General features: G+C 44.4%; 1 protein-coding gene across 3 annotated transcripts in view; it reads left to right on the forward strand.

Annotated features, from left to right (window-relative positions):
• PHACTR3 (phosphatase and actin regulator 3) overlaps positions 1–21,682 on the forward strand; it is a 111,756-nt gene that overhangs the window by 88,247 nt on the left and 1,827 nt on the right. For all 3 annotated transcript variants that reach the window (XM_063349660.1, XM_063349661.1, XM_063349662.1), the window contains exons 9-12: positions 12,984–13,039; positions 17,255–17,316; positions 18,192–18,332; positions 20,079–20,155. In XM_063349660.1, the coding sequence (XP_063205730.1) occupies positions 12,984–13,039; positions 17,255–17,316; positions 18,192–18,332; positions 20,079–20,155 (336 nt within the window). The remainder of the gene's footprint in view (positions 1–12,983; positions 13,040–17,254; positions 17,317–18,191; positions 18,333–20,078; positions 20,156–21,682) is intronic.

The raw sequence follows: 21,682 nt of genomic DNA on the forward strand, positions 1-21,682 counted from the left end.
CTTACACTGGATTATGATTCAGGTCCTTAAGCTAGTTTGGATCTGCAGCACAAGTAATTACAGAAAGACATTGATTTAATTTGCAGAGCTTAATCGATAGGGACCAAAGTAAGCTGCTGTGATTGTCGCAGCCATTGGTGCTGTTTTATAACAAAAACCTGACCAGGACAAGGTGTGTAGCAGCTGTGAGCTACTGGTAACACAAGGGTTGAGCAGGGATTCAGCAGGGTGGCAGCCCTCACCAGTTGTGGGGATGGTCGCTGTGTTGCTGAGATTATTTAAGATTGGATTTTTTGTTGTGAAACCTGTTCATGGAATTCAGGAAGAACGTTTTATGCACTTAATGCCAAGCACTTACTTCACTGTAGTTGAAACAGAAGCAAGATGGGATGGACAGTATGCATCTGAAAGACGATGAATTGGTATAAGCAAAATCTCAGCCAGAAGGGGGTTTGGCTGCATGTTTTCCAGTTTTAATGTACTCAGTTTCAGACTTGACGCTTGGAAGCATATGGAACAAGAGAGAGGGGAGGGGTAGTTTTGGTTTCGTGTTGGTCCTCCTACTCCACCACCGCTTTTAAACCTAGCCACCTTTATATGCAGACTGGACAGAAACGAGTTTCACCATAACTGCTGTTTTGAATTGCCTGCAGAATACTGAAGCAGACAGAATTCACTTCCACAGAATTTGTAGCGTGGCTTTTAGACTGGGGAAGGGAAGAGACAAAGCCTTCTCACAGTGCGGTGTGACATTTGCACACACCATACCTGGAGGACATATGGCTAGTACCACAGCAGGACCTTATCACTGCTTTATGGGCCAGTCTTGTCAGATGAGTCATCTGCACCTTTGCGTGAAGAACTCGAGCATGTTTTTGGACTCTCTTCCAAGAACTGGCTCACCACATGTGATCCAAGGAAACTACAATTAATACAGTGCAGTTGCTGGCCCTCCAAATACTGTTAGAGTTACTACAGATTCCTCCCCCTGCAGCTCTGAGCACAACTTCTGTAGCCTGGTTTGTTCAAGATCTTAATTCCTCCCAGGAATCAGAGGCTTGGGCTTGCTGCTTTCATATAGGAAAACTGGGTCAGTATAGCACAGTTTCCACCTTTTTGAAGTAACCTTAGACAAGGCAAGGGGGGTGAAAAATGAAGGAAATAAGTATTTAGGAAATAGGGAGGGGGGAAAGGAGAGAAAACAGGTCAGAATAGAAGGTCATTGTTTCTTATCGAACACTGCTTAATAAATATTGTACAGTCATATCAATTATTAAAATGTAGTTCTAGCTAAATCTTTTTGATTCTATTGCCTATGCCCACCTGGCAAGCTGCAGCTGTATAATCAGGTCTTGTGGGGGTTTTCCTGTTTGTTTGTGTGGCTCCGGAGCTACTTGGGTCAAACAGAGCACCACAAGTTTCCCTCAGCATTTTTTTTTTTCAGGATAATTAACTCATCCAAGCAACCAGCGCACTTCCTTGACCTCTCCAGACTCTGCAGACTGTTTTTTTCCCCCAGAAAGTATTCTCATTTTCTGTCTTTTTCTTTATCTGTTGCATGTAACACACCAAAGGACAAAAAAGGACTCCCAGATCTATCAATCCATGCTCAAGTACTTGTCCAGTGAAATAAAAAGGAAACACACACCAGCTTTGGGGGTAGAGGACCTCCTTCTGCTCAAAGCCCACTGATGCAGAGGACTGTATCAAGGCAACTAGGAAACACACCTGCTTAAAGAACCAGCATGTTGCTAAAATCTGAGTCTTAAATCACATTAGAAAGAGGTTTCTGCAAACCAGTTTCACATCTTTGTACAACAATGGAGTCAGGTTTTTTGGGTTTTGTTTTTTAAAACTATACAAAATATCACTCGGCCAGGAGTCAAACATCAGAATGAAAACACGAGTGCCTTACTGTTGACAAAAAGCCCTCAAAATCAAGACTACATGGCTCATAGATGAACAGCCACTGTCATTTGCTTGAGATGATCATATTCATTAGGCAAATTAAATTCTGAGTGAATTAATACTTCAGTAGTTTTTCAGAAATCATGTAAAAAAAAAAAAAAAAAAGCCAGGATCTCACAACAGTCTCTCCAGATAGCAGCTGGTCTGTTGCAAAGAAATCAGGCTAATTTGAGGGTGTCTGCAAAAGCGACACTCTGGCCAGGCTGCACTGCAGCCTTATTATTGTAGTTGTCACAGGCAGTGGCTGCAGCACTTCCAAAAACCACCCAACAGGGGAGAAATCCTCCTTCTCCAGAAAAGGTTAAACAAACCAGTACTAATGTGGTAAGGAAAGTTGTATTTATAGGCATCATCCATTTAATTTAAAAAAAAATAGTATTTTTGCAGCCTGTTTACAACATAAAGGAAAAAGCTAACAGAGAACGATAGGTGTGTGGAAACACCTAGCTTAGGTCTCCAAGGGTGATGGGAGAAGGAAGCTCAGGGTGAGCAGGGACTTTCTGGTGGACTAGAGGCCCAGCACTCAAACGCAGCGTTACCTGTGACTTGCTGTGCATCAGTGGCAATGAAAAAACACATGCTACAAAAGCCTAGAAAACCAGCGTATGATGGAGGTCTTCTGCAGAGAGACAAGGCCTTTGCTAGCTTTGAAGAAGTCACTGCCACCTTACGTTGCTGTGCATAGCTCCCCCCATCCCAGCAGGCAGACAGGGAGCAACTCTAAGGAGACATGGAGGCAGTAAAATGGAATCCTGTCCCAAGAACATGGAGACTTCACAAAGGTTTTCTGTCACAGCCTTGCACTTCGACGGTAACAGTGAGAGGATGTTGTACCACAACAAATCATAGCAGTAATGTCAATGCTAAATGCTCAGGTCAATAGGAAATGTTACATAATTTAATGTTTACATTTTATTCAATTGAGGAACTCGGATTTCAAAAGCACAGGATTTTCTGTCCTGACTGAAATTTTCCAGCAACCCCTATTTGGATTTACACCACCATAACTGAACGGAGGATCCTAACTGGAACTAAGGAGGGTCCCAAAAAGCTGGGGGAAGAGCACACAGAATATATGGATGCATTTTTAAATTCAAATCCTGTCTGCATTTTCATGTAGGTTAGTCTGTATGTAGTGCTCAGTGTCACGCTTTGTGGCATCAAGTGACAAGTCATACTCCTTAACACAGCCCAACTTAAAACCAAAGAAAAACAGAATGACTAAAATACCATTTGTAGTGGGAAGTGAATAAATCCCTGGAGGGCCTGCAAGTCTGGTTTTCCAGACGAGACACTTAGCCACATTTTCCTATTCTGTTCAACATGGATAACCATACAGACTAGTTTTGCAGAGCACTATGAGATCTGCTGGTGAAATAACTACAAAATAGATGATTATTCCTGTTGTGACCAGGGGACTCATGCTCCTACCAAGTGCTTGGGCCACATCTTCGAGTTGTCAATGGAATTTCTCACTTCACTCTTTGCATTGAAAATCAACAGATAATCTCAAGAGAAATTCTGAAAAAGGCAAAAGACTAAAATAAAACAAGCAGGGATGCAGTAAAGCAGCAGGATTCAGAGCATGCTGTGGGCAAAGGCTGCATGGCCAGTTTTGGTTACTGACAGCATGAGAGCAAGCTGTTGGTCTAGCTCTGTGCTGAAAAATGCTGGGCTAACAATAGTGTGCACAAGAGAAACAGAAAATAGTACAACAGATGGTGCTGTGCTATCTGAAGGCAGGGATATCCCATCCTTTTGGGGATGCTGTGTGGGTGAGTGACAGGAGAGAACTAGAAAGCACTCGCGTTGCCAGGGAGAGTGTTTCCAGAGAGATCCCTGCAGTTGGATAGCAGGTGAGCCGTCAGACATATGGTCCCAGCAGGGACTGTCTGTCCCAGAAGCATTTGCAACTTTAGGAATCACTATCATTTAGGTTTTTTCTGTAGGGATTACACAAAGCCAAGAGCACGCTGCATTTTCCTTGATTTACTTCAGTGATTAAGTAAGCTATCCCTTGGTGTAAAATCTGGCATTACAAGCGGCTGGGAAGCGCAGTGGCATGTCCTCTCCTGTTAGGGTTTGCAGCTGCTGGGTTAGTCGGCTCACACAATCTGATACCACCAGCTCTGGGTAAATCCTTGCTCTTGCTTTATGCAACACCTTGCAATGGCAAATATGCCTGCAGGTGTTTATTTGTCACTTCGCAGACTTTGCAGATTGCCAGAGGGTCCTTTATGTCCAAATACAGGTTACAGGGAACAGAGAAGTATATTCTCCAGAGCTCACATTGCATGGGGAAATTCCCAGCAGCTTGTATCCATGGCAAGAATGGCCATTCTCAAATCATTTTACATTAAATGAGGGGGCGGAGAAGAATTTACATAAAGTCAGCAGAGGCAGGCTGACAGGCTATGCATACCAATATTTCTTTGCCTGCTCTCTGCAAACCCAGCTGTGATTTCTTCCAGTGACCCAAATCCCACAGTTGTACAGTGCAGTGGCATCTGTTGACCGGGGAAACTGTTTATAGGTTAAGCGCACAGTTTTGCAGGATCTTAACACTAGCTGTGCAACAGTGAGCATCCCAGCTGAATTCAGGACATTCTGGCACACTTCCAGCCACATACAGTCTCTCTGTTTCGTGGACTCTGAAATGTAGCTAGTGCTACAGTCCAAACTGACTTTCTGTCCTGCTGCCCCTGTTCCCTCTGACTGCGGTGGCTGCACTTGCGTTCCTGGCTGCCCAGGAGGCTGAGCCAGAGCCCACGGACACTTCACTTCTTACAGGGCTGACGGGTGGCTGGCAGCCCAGCCTCAGTCTCCCTGCACGAGCACTGTATTAGGCATCCTTTATACAGTGAAGTTAAAGCCTATTTTTTTTTTTTCTTTTTGTACATATCGTTACCCAGTGAGCGTCCAGGAGTATGCAACTGTTTCACCAGGAGATTTGGGAAGTCTCAGGAAAGGGGCAGTCCCCACCACTGGGCTAAGATTTGCTTCTCGGCTCCTAGTGATTGACTTGGTAGACTCCCTACTGTTGCTCAAGCAGTCACTATCAGAGTTGATTTTTAGCATCACTTCAGCAGTGGCAGATGTCCTTATTTAAAATAATATAATGGCAATACATACATAATGGGATAGAACTAAAACCCTGGGATTTATATGATTTCTTTTGTTTGCATGTCCTGAAGCATCAAACCCATGATGTTCTCAATTTGCTCAAATCTAAGCTATGTAACAGTGCTTTTTCCCACCGCCTCCCCTGTGGGAACACAGGGCTCCAGGGTTTTACTCCTGCTTCATAGAAAAAGAAAAAAAAAAAAGAGAGAGAGAAAGAGAAAAATCTATTGCTTTGCAATGAAACATTATTCACCACTTTCAGTGACCTGTACAGCATGACCCAGATCATAACCAGTGTGTGCTTTCAGTTGGGAGACCCTTCAACATACATTTTAATACATAGCCTTGAGCCCTCCTCAGCCTTCAGCAGAGGAGTTGCACTGGGAGCCTGCACCATTCGCTCTGTTGTTTGAAGAGCATGTTCTTTCAGCAGGTTTTCTTGCTGAGCTATTTTTAGCTGGAACGTATTTCCCTAACCAGTTCTTCGCCCAGCTGCAAGGCAGAGCAGAAGAGCAAGTGGCAGTGCTGCTCACGCTGACATTGCTAACAAAGAAACACTCAAACTGCAGACTCGGAGCATGTCTTTGGCTGAAAAATCAGTTGTGCTTTTGTCACCCTCATGACTAAATATTGTATTTCTATTACAAACAGGACAGATCCACTATCTAGCAGCTCTGTTAAACCAGAGTGGGGGAGCAGATGGGAGAAGAGAAAGCTCCTGATCTGAAATAAGCAGCTATAAGATTTATACGCTAGTGTAGGCACTTGTGTATTAACTAATAGCTCAAATGAAAATAAAAACCTTTATGTTATCTCAGTCCTGGAAGGTGCCACAACATCATCCCAGAGTCCTCACCTACATGTTGAGAGAGGTATGAAAGCAAAAGTGGTGGAGGATGCTCAGCATCTTCACTGAGCTTTGCAGCAGGCCTTTGAACTGAGGGCCAGGCTCTGCTCTCCAGCTGCGTCTGGCCTTTCTTCCTCACACATTGAGAAAACTAAGAAACCAAAGGTCAAATGCAGCAGGGCTTTCATAGGTGGTGAAAACAGTGATTACCGTAAAGGCTTCTCCATCTGAATCCTCTCCCATAATTAGATACTGGCTCTGTTGGTGTATTTCAGCCCACACAGTACTTATCACTAAGTAACACTATGCAATAGCAAACCTGTCACAAGGATGTAGGTCGTTCAGGGACAGTGGGTTATGATACAAGGGGCACGCTGGGCAAGTACGTAGTTTTTATTCCAACTGAAATCTGAACTCCTTATTGCAGGGCTTATATCACAGAAATTATAATGATGAACAACCGTAACTGCCTGGGAGATGAATGACAACATAATTAACTGAACTCTTGCTGATTTGCAGCCTTGAAAATCCAGACAGAACTGAAGGCCAAACAAACAAATAAGACGTGTAATTAAGGCAACATATATGGCCTCTGCATTTATCCAGTATGTTCTATTGGACACCCAAAGGCAATTTTCTTATTTGAATGCAAAAACTAGTTTAAAAGGAACGTGGACACAAATATTGGGCAATTTTAAAGAAGTAAAGTTTTTGCATGCAACTCGCAGAATCTGCCATACCAGCTCACCCTTTTCATACTGCTCTTCAGCCTCCTACCAGCAGAGAATGGAGCAACTACTCTTATCCTGTTATGGGAAATGCTGGCACATCACTCAGCTACCACTTTTTACATGCTCCAGAGTTACCTTGGGGTAAAACCAAGATTGTATCTCAGTGTCTGCCTTCTAATTTTGTACAGACTGTAAAAGGCAAGTCCCTCCTACCGAGGATTTACTACTACCCATAATTGTACATTGCAAGCAGTACCACACTGCCACGGTGCAGCGTGTGGGTGACTCAAAGCCCTGGCACACATCCTCTTCACGGCTACTTATGGGAAGGATGAAAATAAATTTCTTGTTGAATTGAACATGATGTTCTGGTAATAGAGGTGCCAATTTAAGAGGCAGAGCCTTTGTTTCCTGATGGGCAGCAGACACAAGCTGCTTTATGAGAAGCGAGCACAGGGCACTCCCGTTCCTCCCCACTTTGCCTCTATCTGCAGAACTGCCCGCCACAAGAGACAATCAATGCAACTGCTGCTGGCTACAGCTCACTTACCGAAGGCTGGATTGATTGCTCACTTGTCAGACCAGAGTCCACAGGCACACGCACGTGTCCATGCCTACCTGCTCTACCCCTCCCTTTGTAGATTATCAGAATCACATGGATCTAACTAAGAGCAGAAAGAGGATTCCAAAGTATGTCTTTTGACTTCAACTACAAGTCTGAAAGAAATCCAGTTTTATGACAATCATACATACAGACACGGTGCAACAGACTCTGTGCAAAAATATATTTTGGAAACAACACATTTTGGGGACAGATCAGAAACCCCAACGTGAGCTTTTTTTGCACTGGATTCTGCTGAACAGTTGCTAGGGTCTGCCAGGCAGGTGAGCCTGCACACTAGTAAGAGGAGCTGGAAAGGAAGGACTGTCTCAGGTGTGGGGAGTCACCATAGCCCCGTACACATACGGGCAGGCTGTACCCCTTCCAAATTAGTCTCTCATCAGCTATTCTGTGCCCATACCTGCAAGCCCCCAGCCTGCTGTGGCTTTGCTGAGGTGCAATTCCCACAACAGACAAAGCAGACACTCCTAAGGTTAACTATGAGGACAGAGAGCTTTGCAGCATCTCCTGCTTTAGGACATATTGATGCATTGCCTGTCTGACAGCAGACCCTGGGATCTCAGTGACACACAAATCCTCAGACTGCTGAGGATTCAGAGTCACCTGTAACAGTCCAATACCATCAGCCTGGGTGTAATGCTGGTCCCAATACATTAATTCCCTTGAATGTGAAGGGACAATCTGACTGTGTGAATAAACATTGATCTATTGATCAGTCACAGGCACATGTGAGAGTCATCGGGCTCATGAACATGTGACCTTGCCCCAGAAGGGACGAGCAATTAGTGCTCTTCCCCTTGAAGCGGACTCCAGCATCTGCACTTGTGCTTGTGTCGAACATGTTAGTTAGCAGGACCTCAAACTGGACTCTCGTGGTGGAGGGCTACAGCCCACTCCACCAGACCAGCCAACAGGGACTTGCCCACCCATCGGGCCGGTAGAGGCCATACTCATTATCTCCCTGGGCAGCCTGTTTTGCTACAGTTATACACCGCACATGTACGTCAAGGGAAACAGCCAGACACACCTAGATTTATGGCCCCTCTCAGAGCCAGCATGGAGCACTTATGAAGGTCCCAGCATTCCCATGCACACATTGCACGGAGAAAACAAATACCCCGAGGCCACGTGCGGGCTCTCAGCACCCGCGGTACTCTGAGACCAAGAGTGCACATGGCTGGACCTGCAGGGTGTTCTCGGGGCGAACCACAGGTGGCTGAGCTCACCTGCAATGACCTGCTCCTCTCACCCTCAGGAGTAACACTGCAGAGGACATGGCAGCAGGCAAAGTCTTTGCTTCTGAGAGATGGCAATATGTAAATTTATCCAGTTATCTTCCTAAACCCAAAGTACTAGAGAAAACATTCTAAAGATAATCTGAAAATACGCCACTAAACACCCCCCAAATGTCAAACAGCTGAAGAACGCCTGCTGCTTGAAGGTTTATGCTCACTTTGCACAGAACAACAATAACACAAAAACTTTGTTATTTGTACAAACTTAAGAACTAGCTGTCTGTGCAGTGTTGTGTGTCCCTTCCCCCTCCCCCCCAGCTTACAGTGACCGCTTTGTCATTATGAGAAAATATTCAGATTTTGGTCTCTATCCAGACTTGGAGCATCACTGACACATGTACAGCAAACTCTGTCTGAACTGTACCCAGACATCATTTACAGGGGAGTGACATCGGTGACTCCGGTTCTGCTCGGTTTCCCCGAGGCAGCTGCAGTTGCCTCGACTGAGGCGCTGCGGGTTCAGCTCTGCTTTCTTCTGCTCTTGGCATCCCTCGGTTTAAGCTAATGGGGAAGCAAATTCTGGGAGCAGATACTCTTAACATGAGACTGTGGCAATATCAGTGACAATGCACACATGTACACCGTGGGGGATCTGGACAGAGATAGGACTTGCCTGCAAGTTACTTCAGGGTTTTCAAGAAAGTTTCAAGACCTTTCCAAAACCAGCTGGCCCTGCAGAGGTGCTCAGAGGGAGCACTCCTGCCTCAGCAGGCAGTGCAAAAATACACAAACCTAGATTTTAATATCGCCCAAAACCACAACAGCATTAATTGGATGCTTTCTCAAAAGCAATAAATAGCTATCTAAATTTAAATCAACTGAAAAGAAACAATTACTGCAACACAACGGAAGTGGTGTGCTGCATTAGTACTCCCCGTGGAGGTTACAGTCACCTCACTGAGGTAAGTCCTCTGTGGGGCCCAGTCCCCAGCTGGAAAAAACAACAGAAACAAAAAGCACAGGACTCACATGTCCACGTCCACATTGCAGCGCTGCTGGAGTCTCATGCCCACCTCAGACCTTCAAACGGCTCCTGCAAGCAGAGCTGCAGGGCAGCATGGCTCCCCGCTGGGCACAGGCTGGGCCCAGGCGGAGCCCTGCAGCCGCCCACACTCAGGTGCAGGAACTTTGCTGAACCCACAGGACACGAGCCAGGACTCGGCTCTGCTTCAGAGTGGCCTGTGGCTCTGAAATACAAAATCCTCTCTGTGCAAAGCTTGCGGAGACCATGCACAGTCCACTGAGGGCTCAGTTTTTAGCCTTTGCCAGGGCTCCTATATGGCAGGTGCCTGCTTCATCCTCTGGGATCACACACCAGCTCCCCGCTGCAATGCGATCTGCTGACAGTCGTTATTCCGATGGAATTTGTGTCCTTTGAACAGGAGATTTGAGCATCCCCTCCCTAGAGCCTTAGTCTCTCAGTGCCCGCTTCCTGGCCTCCCCAACAGCGCTGTGAGGAGAGCTGGCCGCCATTTCCCCTGGCCCGGCCTCCCTCAGCTGCGGCGGTGTTTCCAAGGCCATGGCGCTGCCTCTCCGCACAGGGGACATTTTCTGGTTCTGTCAGCAGCAGGATTTCATGTTTTAACAGCTTCAGAGAAAAATACAAAATAAATATGCGAAGTAGAGCGCTTGTTGCTCGGGAGAGCATGTGGAGCCCCATGGTGCCCAGAGAACAGCTCGCCCAAGCAGAGGCACAAACTCATCTGAAAGTTTCTTACTTAAAAGCCGCCTTCAGGAGGGAGCGCGTTTCTGACAGAGGTAACCCACAGCCTCCTGCGCTGGGCTGAGCCACTGGCCTGGCCGGAGCCCTCAGAAACGCCTCTGCCCTGATCTTACCCCAAGCCCGGCTGCAGGCGAGTCCTGAGGGAAGTCAACAGCATCAAGGGGGGCTGTGTGTCCTCTTCTGAGGAAACGATGCGCAGCTGCGGCCACTTAGACCCTTCTCCCCCCTGCCACAGCAGCTGAGTGGCTCGGGCAGGACGGGCTCTGCTCGCACGGCAACTAGTTTCTTGTTATGGCGGCAGATGCGCTGTGGCAGCAGGCTCGCTCCTCTCTGGGCCTGGGAAAGCCCCTCCTGCAGAAGATGCCTCTTGCGCCCCGATGCACTGCGGGCAGCCCAGCACTCGCCGCTGCTTCCCCTCTGCACAGCCAGCGGCCCTTGGTGGGGGCATGGGAGCCCGTCACCTCCACCAGCTTGCCCGGAGCCCAGCCGCCATGTGGCACAGCTCTCGCAGCGGGGAAAGCTAACTGTTAGAACGTTATTTTGAAGAAAAGCCCACTTGTAGTTTCATGGCCATGACAAAATGCTTGGAAGTGTGGCCCACATCTCTGAAAAACGCGGGGGGGCGGGGAATGCAATGCCCTCTTGTGCGTATGTGTGCCTGTGGGCGCCTGCACCTTTTCCTTCTGTTGTCGGCAAAGCCGAGGGTGGGCACACAAATACGTTGTTGTCGCTGGGCACCCACCATGTAGTTATCAAAACCAAAAGGGAAACAGCGTTTTAATTAATCAACCGTCATAGATATTGCAACTATATATTAAAAAAAATATAGAGCATCATTCATCTACATATGCATTCTCACACTGCTTTAATCATTTCTGTTAGGCTTTTAATCCCCCAGTTTAAAAGGGGCCTCTGAAATCTGATGTACTGATTCTGGGAGAATCTATAAATCTCGCGTGGAAGGGCTGTAATTAAGAATGGCTTGAGAGAGGCATGTGAGCAGCAGGTTGGGTGGACCTTTCATTTGCAGATAAGCTCTCCAAGTCAGTCATTCTTCCCTGATTTATATTATAAAATGCACATTAATCTCTTTCAAACAAAACCTAACCAATGTTGTACAATTTCTGAGACATACAGGGAAATGAGGGAGGAGACTAAGGGTAACAGGAATTAAAAATACATGTTTAAAGTCTTTAGTGGGGCATTTCAGCACCATTCCTGTTTCAGTATTCGACCTCCTACTCCAAGAAGAAATCCAGAGGCCGGGAGAAAAACCTGAGGTGACACGAAGTGTTAGGCAGGAAGAAGGAGAGTCAGGCTATAGGTGTGTCTCAGCTCAAGAGCTCGTCATCTAAGTTTTCTGTTGGTGTGAACCTGGTATAGTACTTGTGATGCCTTCCCGTTGCCAAAGATAAGAGCTTTCCCAGTGATCTCAGGGAAATGCATTAAAAAAGAATAAGGAGATTCATTCATATTTTGTGCTGTTGGTCTCGTAACATATGAATACAGAGCTGATTTTTAAAGTATATTTGGTAAGCTTAAAAACCAAGGAGAAATTAGAATCAGGTGCTTTTACCAGTTCTTTTACAATCTGTTAAAGGTTACTTCATTTTTTCATCTCTTATCTATTTGACAAAATGTAGATCTTGTTACAGCATCACTTTATAATCATTCCTTTATTTCCTATACACAGTAGAGGGCTAACTAGTGCAGCAGTGGTTTGCGGTGTGGTCCCTGCTTGGAGTATTTCTTTGTCTCTGTAACTTCATCTCTGGCTTGGCAACATCTGCTGGAGAGGAGACGATGAGAATCCTTAAGGCTGCCAGAACGCAGGCCAGAAAGCGTCGTAAACTCCTTCCGATCTGCTTGCTGGATTATTACTTGAGAGCTAGCAAATGCAGCGCGTGTGTGTGTCTGCCGAGGGGGGCGTTCAGTTACCTGAGATTCTCTGCAGATATGAGCAGCGTCTCGTGGGGAAGCCTCATTTAGTATGCAGAATAAAATCGCTATGGCACTGATCATATGATTTGAAGACTCAATCCTGAAGCAGCACTCCTGAAAAGGGGAGGTGAAACTGCCTGAGACACTCCGTTCCGACAGCGTGAGGCTGTGAGCAGCACACGAATTTTATTCAGCAGGCAGGAGGAGAGCTGCTGGATTGGTCTGTCAGATGTGTAGTCGGGAAACCACGGGAAAGCTTTATTTCTGGCAAGTCTGCATTTTGTCAGGATGCACCACTGGCGTTACTAGGAAAAAGGAAGCCCGCTGCTACGTGAGATTAAAAGGTAGAGGCAGTGGTAGCTACAGAAGATCCCTGTGAAACGCATTTGATAACCACCTTAAATACCCCCTCCAGAGTGACTTTAACTGTGGGAGAGCACTGCTTCCAAGTGACTGTCTGGCAAGTGTGGTGAAAAGGATGCACGTTCCGAGGAAGCGCTTCGCTGACAGAGCAAACTAGAGGAGAACTTCTGCCTGCATTGCTGACATTTGGGAACAATAATACAAGAAAGCATTCTGGTGCCAGGATTCTTGTATTTTTTTTTAATTCCTGAGTCCTGGAGAGGGATTTTGTAGCACCTCCCTGAGGAAAACACCAACCAGAACTCAGAATACTGCAGACTTTCCAAAGAACAGGCATGGTACAAAATGTGATTTTGGTGTTTTTCCGCAGGCGACTCAGCCAAAGACCTGCTGTTGAGGAGCTAGAAAGAAGAAATATACTTAAACGTGAGTATTTTTTTCCTGAAGTATTTTATGTGTGTTTGTTGAAACAAGTGATTGCTTTTCTAGAACATATTATTTTTAAATAGACAAATTCATCCACTGGGATTATTTTCTGTACCTAAAACTTTTAATTTTTCACATGTCCTGGGTTTCAAATCCTGCAGGAATCAGAATTTACACTTTGATAAAGACATGCAATTTAATAGAGAAAACAATGACCTGTTCAAATTTAGGCTTTCAAATAATTTTCATTCTGATTACACTATTCGAGATGTCTAAGTAGGGACTACGATCTTAGTGTCACACAGTGCAATGGGAATTGGACTGGCGGCTTTCAAGATGTGGTCTGTCATGGCAAACCGTACACTGGATGCCACCGAGGCTAAAGTGGGATGGAGAGAGCATCCTCGCAGAGCCGTGATTCTCCTCGCAAGTGCATTAGTTCATCTCATTAGAGACCTTCCCAAAGAGACGTCAAAGAAAGATCATTCCCAGATATCAGAGTTAGGAGAGGGACAGTCCCGGGCCTGTTACAGATGCTGCCACAGGGGAATGTTCTCAACATCTCTCAAATAAACACAAGGCATAAACTTCCGACTCTTTTCCTAAAGATTGGTGTTCTGAGCTGGGGATCAAACAAGGGCTGAACATAATCCCTTTCCTTACAAGTGCTGTGAATCCTCGAAGTCAGGGGAAGGCGAGAGAGAGCTTTGAAATTGTGTCCGTGAGGAGTCTCGGGCGGAGAGAGGGGGAGGCCGTCTGCTTGAAGGGAAAGCGTGGTGCTTCTCTTCTTTACGTGGGCTAGTTAGTGCTGACAGACACAAACCGGAACGATGTGAACAACAGTTTGTTTCTCATTAAACAGGCATAAAACATAAAGCCACATAAGTTCATGTCACACAAGCAATGCTGCCTATGCTATTTAATTCATATTTAATTATTAATGTGATTGTAATTCACTAGGGAAAAACTCATCTACATTTTGTTACCTAAAATTAATGTCTTGGAACTTTCTTGGTAGTTCATAGAAAAAGCCTTATGCCATTGCCATAGAAGTTATTGGGGATTTTATTTCAGTTTTACACAAAGGAATTCCATAGTCACATTTCTCAGTATTTCCAGTCCTGTTCCAATGCATACATCACACCTGGCAAAATGAGATGTATCTAACACGTGCACGGCTAAGTGAGAAACAGCATACATTCTTTGCAAATGTGAATGGATGAACGCGGCCTAACCTCACCTGCCGTCTCCCACAAGAGACAAGAAAAAGCATTAACCCAAGATGCTGAAATTTGCCAGATTTTCAAGAGTCAGAACCTAAGATCTCTGAAAATCTGTCCCTTTGCGGTTTTTTTCCTGGCTAAGGAAGAGCTGATCTCTACTGAAAAAATCTGCTCCTTTATGTTTACTTTCTGAAGTGTGCTGGTTACATCCTTAATCTGGATTAAACTGACCAGCTGTAATAATAAAAAAGTTTGAATACATTCATATAATGAGCTTAGAGAGAGATAAAGCAGAAAGAAGATAAAGCAGAATTAAAGATATTTCCTGAATGCAGCTAAACATACTGGTCTAGACTCGTATCTCATTTAAAGAGCTCCCAGCACGGAGCAAATGTATTGACTTCAGATCAGTTGCTCGGGCTTCAGACAGGGTCAGCCCCGAACTGCTTCTATTTTATTCACCTCCTCCATTACAGAAAGAGCAGGGTCTCTTGTAGAGCTAAGTCATCACTTACCTGGGGCTGCTCTAATCTTAAAAGGCTGCACTGATGCAACAACTCTAGTCTCAGTTTTGAGTGAATTTGGAAATTAGTAAAGTCTCCTTTTAACATTCTAACTCCTAACATTCTTGTTAGGGACATTAAAAGCACCTGGATTGGGTCTGACAGGCAAAGCTGAAGCAGTATCAACGCCCTTCGGTGAAATCTCTACAACCTCCTCCAGGTTGTAAGGGTTTGTACAGGTGTGTCCTAAGTTTCTAAACATCTTTGTTAGGAAATTCATAATACATACTGCTAACGGAAGCAGTGCTACCCCCAGAGCTGTTCTAAGGACAAATAATTCACGTTTGTATAACTCCGTCAAAATGAGAAGCATATTGCAAGTGCCTAAGTGCAACTACTATGTTATTTTAAAACAAATCTTAGTAAGATTAAAGTAAGTGACTTCTTACCTCCCTTAGGGAGGTGTTGCTGAGATAAAAGTAACACTTAAAAAGCAAACTTGAAGCCAACTCTTTCTTACGATTTTGTTGATCTTCTAAGTCCTTTGCAAAGACTGACGGTTCACCTCAAAGGCTGGAAGGCAAATGAACGGCCATCCCGCCCGCGGAGCTCACAGGCGTGCTTCCCTGCGCCACAGAAAGCTGACGTTCCCATCCAAGTGGCAGCATCTCTTCAGTCCCACTCTACAATCCCCGGTTCATTCTTAAAACCAGGAATTGGGTTAGTGTCCGGCGCAGCTCCGAGCTCCCTGAATAACCCAGAGCGCAGCCAAGGGATCGGCAGCGATGACTGGGAGGACCGCACACGCCACCTCCCGAGGGGAGCGTCTCCCCTCAGATTTACAAAACCAGCCCTCAGAGCTGAATGGATCCCAGTGTGGGCAGAGCGATGCGATGGGAAAACCTCGCGGGTTTGTCTCTGGAATAACGCTTCGTGGTGTCATGCCCTTGCTAGTATGTCCTGTCACATCCTGGTTTATTGTTTTCTAAAAGAACCACTTCTTGTATTTCTTGAAGCTGGGAATCAGCAGTGAACCCGAGTGAGTGTCTTGCAGAAATGGGTCACTGTACATGTTTGGTATATTTGGAAAAGCATTTTCTGATCAGAAATGCCTATTTGTGGCTTTTCTTTAGGAATTCTCTCAGCGCTATGCCCCAGAAAATTCTCTTCTTTTAATAAAAATATAGGAATATCTACTCTAAAAGGGGTGAATTAAAACCAAATGAAGCACATTAGTAACTTCTTGCAGGCATCTCTGCATCTTGGAATACAGTTTTTAAAGTCTGTTCTCTTTTTAAATATTCCAGACTTAAATAGCTGCTCATCCCTGACACAGCACTAATTTTAGCTCTCCTGTTCTCTTTTAAATTTGTGTGCCTTGCCACCAAATTGTAATAGAGCACATTATAGCATTTTAGATTCACTTGATTTGCATTTTTACTACAGCCAGTTGTGGCTATGCCCTACTATGTTATTTTAAATAGATAGTTATGACTGCATTTCAGTGTAATCCAATGAGCATGAAAATAAGGGAGAAGAATACTTCATTACTAAAAATATCATTTCAGAAACTCATCCGCAGTGCTAGAGTTTTTCCAAGGCACATTAAAAATCACGTGTGTGCTTTAACACTGGAAATAGCTAATGCAAGCGGTGTAAGAAACTTCCCAGTAGTACCTAGAGAATCCCAGAACGGTTAAACATTTTTGTCTAGGTCTTCAGCTTTTTCAGGTCATAGGCTCACGCCTTAATTTAGTAACAGACGGCACTAGAAATAGAAACGCCATTAACTTGTTTCCCAAGGCAAAGGATCTATTTCACCCAGCGTTACAGCACTCTCGGCTATTTTTAGAGCCAGCGTGTAGGAGTTATCACGGCTTGAATGTTAATAGGCACAACACAAAAGCAAGCTGGCTTAGGTTAGAACGCAACGCTACACAAGAAACCCGTGAGGATAAAGAGGTTCCAATGTCAGTCCCATGTCCTGAATAGCAGAGAAAAAAAGCTTGCAAGTCAAAGATAAGTACTGTGGCAGCGTGACCATCTCAAGGTGTACCCTGAGAATAAGGTCACGCAGGAAAGAACAGAGTTTCCCTGGAGCTGCTGCAATAAGTCTGTTCAGCATCTACAGCGATGAATGGCTCCAGCAACGGGGAGAATGAAAAATGATGATTAACTGTAGAAGATTTTGATTTTCCTTCTAAACTTTACACAGTTAGGGAACTGGTGTGGCTGCTGTTGTTTTATTAAATCTCCCTGGAACTGGAGTTTAGAGCCCAGGGAAAGCCGACCCTGGCACCAGTTCACTGTCCTTGCGGAGACGTAACTGTGTGTGCTCCTGGAGAGAGAGAGATGGACGCAACTAACGGAACAGACAGCTAAGAGCCAGCTACCGGGCTTCCCGTACTCCCATTTTTATTGCCTGGAACTTTGGAAACTACCATTCCTCCTCATGAGGAAAGTCATCTTTTTTTTTATATTCTCCGCAGAACGAAATGATCAAACAGAACAGGAAGAAAGAAGGGAAATCAAACAGAGACTGACAAGAAAGGTAAAATCTTGCAATACCTTCTATTTGTTTCTAGAAATTTAGCAAAGCTCATATAACATCAAGAGTCACAGAGGTCGTTACTACACAAAACCTCCCGTAACATACATCCTCCTCAGCAGCGGCTGAGATAGTGGTATCTAACACTATGAATTATAAAAATACCTACCTCATCTCAGCTACATGAGACTTTGGAGCATATTTACGTATACACCTTAAATCAGAAAATGGCATTTGCTTGCACAGTGCCTGTTTTGCAGCTGCATTGCTAGAAAAGCACTGCTTCATTCTTTGTAGCAATCAGCGGCCGTGCTGACTCCCGCTGGGCGCCGGGTGGGCTCCCACAATGAATTTCTCTTTGCATTTAAGGCATTCTCAGAATCAGAACTACATCTTGTTATTGTTCTGTTCCTAGGAATCCCTCCTGGAATTACAAGCCTAATATGCCGATAACTTGTTAAAGCCAAATTGAAATTCTTATGGTGGGTCCGGTCCTGAAAGCCTTACCCAGACAGCGCGCCACTGAGTTCAGTAGAAGAGCCCTACAGCATATGACATTATACAGGGATCCTAATAAACCCGTTATGATTCCGTTACCTATTGTAAATGCATTTTATCAATATCCAGGTTAAACTATTTTCCCCTTTCTCCCGTTATAAAGACACTGTGCTGTAGCCCACAACTCCATTTAAGCCATTATTACTCTCCTGAGAATCCTCTGAAGGACTGAGTATTTCCCTGGAATTTCCAAGGGTTTGGGTTTCTTTCCATATACATAAAAGCACACTAAGCTAAGGTGGGAAGCAGAAAATGTTGCACATTTTATTGGTATGTTTGTTATTAACATGGGTTTTATTTTACAAAACTATTTAATACAGCTTAACCAGAGACCTACAGTTGATGAACTGAGAGACAGAAAAATCCTGATTCGCTTCAGTGATTATGTGGAAGTGGCGAAAGCCCAGGACTACGACCGGCGAGCAGATAAACCGTGGACGAGACTATCGGCAGCAGATAAGGTACTGACATAACTAAAATGACGTATTACTGCTTTCTACTTGCTTTGTCCATAATGATACATCAGATTCTGCGAAGACATTTAACCTCTGGGACATTAATCTCTGTAAATGTTACCATTGGTTTTTATGCTGAAACCATGCTGACCAACGCACAGTGTCATAAAAGATGCGATTTATAAACATGCCTATTTAGTACTGTAAAGGCTTCTACCCAGCACATCACCTGATAGAGGGGGAAAAAAAAAAAAGGTAGCTGCAGTCTTTCCTAATGCTTTAAAACATTTCCAGCCAATGCAGTTTTAACATTTATCCTCAGACTGGAAGTTTTGTCGCAGATGCACAAATACGTTCACTGTTTCTGAACATGAAATCGTTCCTTTCCTGCTTCCTGTGAATGCTCACGGAGTCACTTGATCCCACATTTTCACAAGCACAAACACACACTCGGGTTTTTTCCATCACATACGTGCCACCTAGCTGATTTACACCCTACGTTAACCTTCGCATTTAGCTGCTTGAGCACCTAAAGGAAATAGCTCAGCGTGATTCCCGATAGACGCGCAGGCGAGTAAGCCCTGGAGCTGTGGGGCTGCAGCAGGCGGAAGGGACGGGGATGCCGAGGCACCCGCTGGGTAGAAGGGCCAACACGGGACGGTTTCCTGCGGCTCTGCTCCGAGCTGGGCAGACCAAACGCTTCCTTCTCCAGTCCAGTGTCTCCCCAGTAATAAGTACAATAAATGGGTTTAGAGGAGTCATGGAAAAGGCACAATGTATCCTACTACAGTAGCGCTCTCTCCTGAGCTCACTAACATGCTGAATAAGCTATTACATATTAATCAATGGAATAATCATTTTACATACTCGGTATGTATTAAAATCAGGCTTTTCCTAGTTTTACTGTTTTTATATTTTAAACTAGGCAGGTTTATAAGCAAGAAAGCGCCAGAGTTCGACTGTAGCTACTGGTGGCATACGCCAGGAATCCAGGGTCAGGAGTTCGACCACTGCATTAGTGACTGAGAAACTTCTCTTTCAGAGTAGACAAATACATTGTTTCTCCTCATTTTTCTTTTAATAAGCCAAATGTCTGATCTAAAACATGAACATGGCTATAAGCCTCATCATTTTAGGTAGCTAAACCACAAAGCACCAAATAGATAAGAATCTGTGAAAGCACCAGTATGTTCCAGTTCACTCACATTTGCCATTTAAACAAAAGAATGCTCTCACTTCTAGCGTCTTGAATTTCATTATATTAAGTACCAAAAGAGAACATTTTTCTCCACTTCTGACTGTGCAATCCTATGGATAGAGGTGAGAACACAGTCTGGACTGGTATTTGCAAGTTGTGATAAGGCAAACAGTCTGGTTTTTATTAAAATATGACATCCATTGAAATTCCATAAAAGTCACTTGAGCAGCTGATCAGCTTCTCAGCAACTTCTAATCTTTACTAAGTTTTAACTGGGATCTTACTGAATGGGAGGCAGTAAGCACCATGGTTTTATGCTCCTGTCAGCATTGCTTCTAGACAGAAGTGACGCCGTCAGCAATCAGTAACAAATGACATGACCAATCCATATAACTGAAATATTCGGCATCTCTAGGGGCACAGTACGCTTTGCTATGCCCAATACCTGTTATTCCTACTTTAGAAAACTCCTGTTCAGCTCTAAAAGTCTGGTATTTTACAATGCTTCAAAATACAAAATTATTTATTAACCTTCTTCTATTTTCAATTCCTAGGCAGCAATTCGGAAAGAGCTAAATGAATACAAGAGTAATGAAATGGAGGTACACGCGTCAAGCAAACATTTGACAAGGTCAGTTTTCCAGCTCTTTCTTTCCATTGCCCGCTAAAACCAGCCTGCTTGAGTCCTGAATCTGTAGATTTTGCTCTTACATGCTGAATGCGGGAGAATACAAAAAGGAAGCTTTATTTTAAAAGAAAAAGGAAGTACTTCTCTTCCTGTTCAGAACCTGGCTTTTTTTTTTTCCTTGTGCTTTGATTAGCATGTACAGAGAAGCCCCCAGACCTTCTCCAGAACATCACTCAGCTTGCCTTCCTTGCACCAAAACCGCAAAAGCCCTGACAAAGGATTAAATGTCGTGGCTGGGCCAGCGTGAGGCTGGCCAGTCCAGCGCTTGCTTCACGGGCCAGCACTGATGAGAGGGACCATGGTTAAACACGCATGAAAACATTCATTTCCCTTTTCTAAGTGGGAAAAAACATGAGCGAGGCTGATCCCACAGCCATTGTTACTTGCAAAAAGACTTTGTTAGTTAGTGAAAAACTGAAACAGCAATCAGTTCTTTCCTACAATTGCCATTCTCTCTCTTGAGCAAGCCCAACGGCTCTTAAAGCACGCTCCTGGGAGGTGTTTGGGAGCGTGGTGTACTCTTGCCGTGCCTGGGAGCACTCAGCTGTGCTCGCTGCTAAAAGAAATGCTAAATGAAGGAAGGTGGCTGCAGCCTCGCATTCTGGAACACTCACTTCAGCAGCACCCACATTTCCCTGCTTATTGCTGAACTCTGAATTCCGGCTTAACCGAGCTTCAGCTGGTCAATGAAAAGATGGTCTGGACAAATACACTTGAGTTGTAAATGCAATGTACATTGATCTAAATGCTATATTTATATAATTCTAGACTGCTCATACAATTGTTAGGGCCCCTTTTAATGTTCCAGGACTCAGACTCAATGTTTACGGCGAGACATCACTGTGTTGATAGAATGAAAGAGAGGAAAAAAAAATGGGATGGCTGCAGTTTAAGTCTGAAAGTGAGATATACCATCTCTAATTGAAGCTACCTGGGGAGTTTAAGTAGATTATAATGATATATTTTGAAATTTGTTCAGGATATTAGGAGTAAACAGGCTTACAATTTACATTTAGTGCTAAGGCATTACAAATGACCGGGACTTTAATTATATCTCCCAGCCAAAAGAACAAGCCTACAGAGCAAAAGTATGGTTATTCCAGACAGACTCTAAGACTATTGTACATTAAACCAACAATATGTCCTCCTATTTTCCAAAGCATCAGCTCAACATTGCTTAACTCCTACAAAACAAGATCACTGCACAATAAAGAATACTTCCTCCAATGAGACTGTGGCTTAAGAAAGAAACAAAATCAACCCCACGGCTACTATTTGCACTTGCACTCCCAAATACCTGTACACTGCTTAGACTGGGCCCTGCGGACTGTGACTGCACTACGGTCACGGCATACGTGTGGAAACGTGGGTGAAAATTGAGACTTAGTTGCTAGTGTTCTTCACTACTGTTACTGTACCTTTAAACAGAATGAATGGGTTTTTTTCAAAATAAGATTTTTTTTTATTAAT

The sequence above is a fragment of the Chroicocephalus ridibundus genome, chromosome 12 (genome assembly GCF_963924245.1).
Source record: "Chroicocephalus ridibundus chromosome 12, bChrRid1.1, whole genome shotgun sequence".
NCBI lineage: Eukaryota > Metazoa > Chordata > Aves > Charadriiformes > Laridae > Chroicocephalus > Chroicocephalus ridibundus.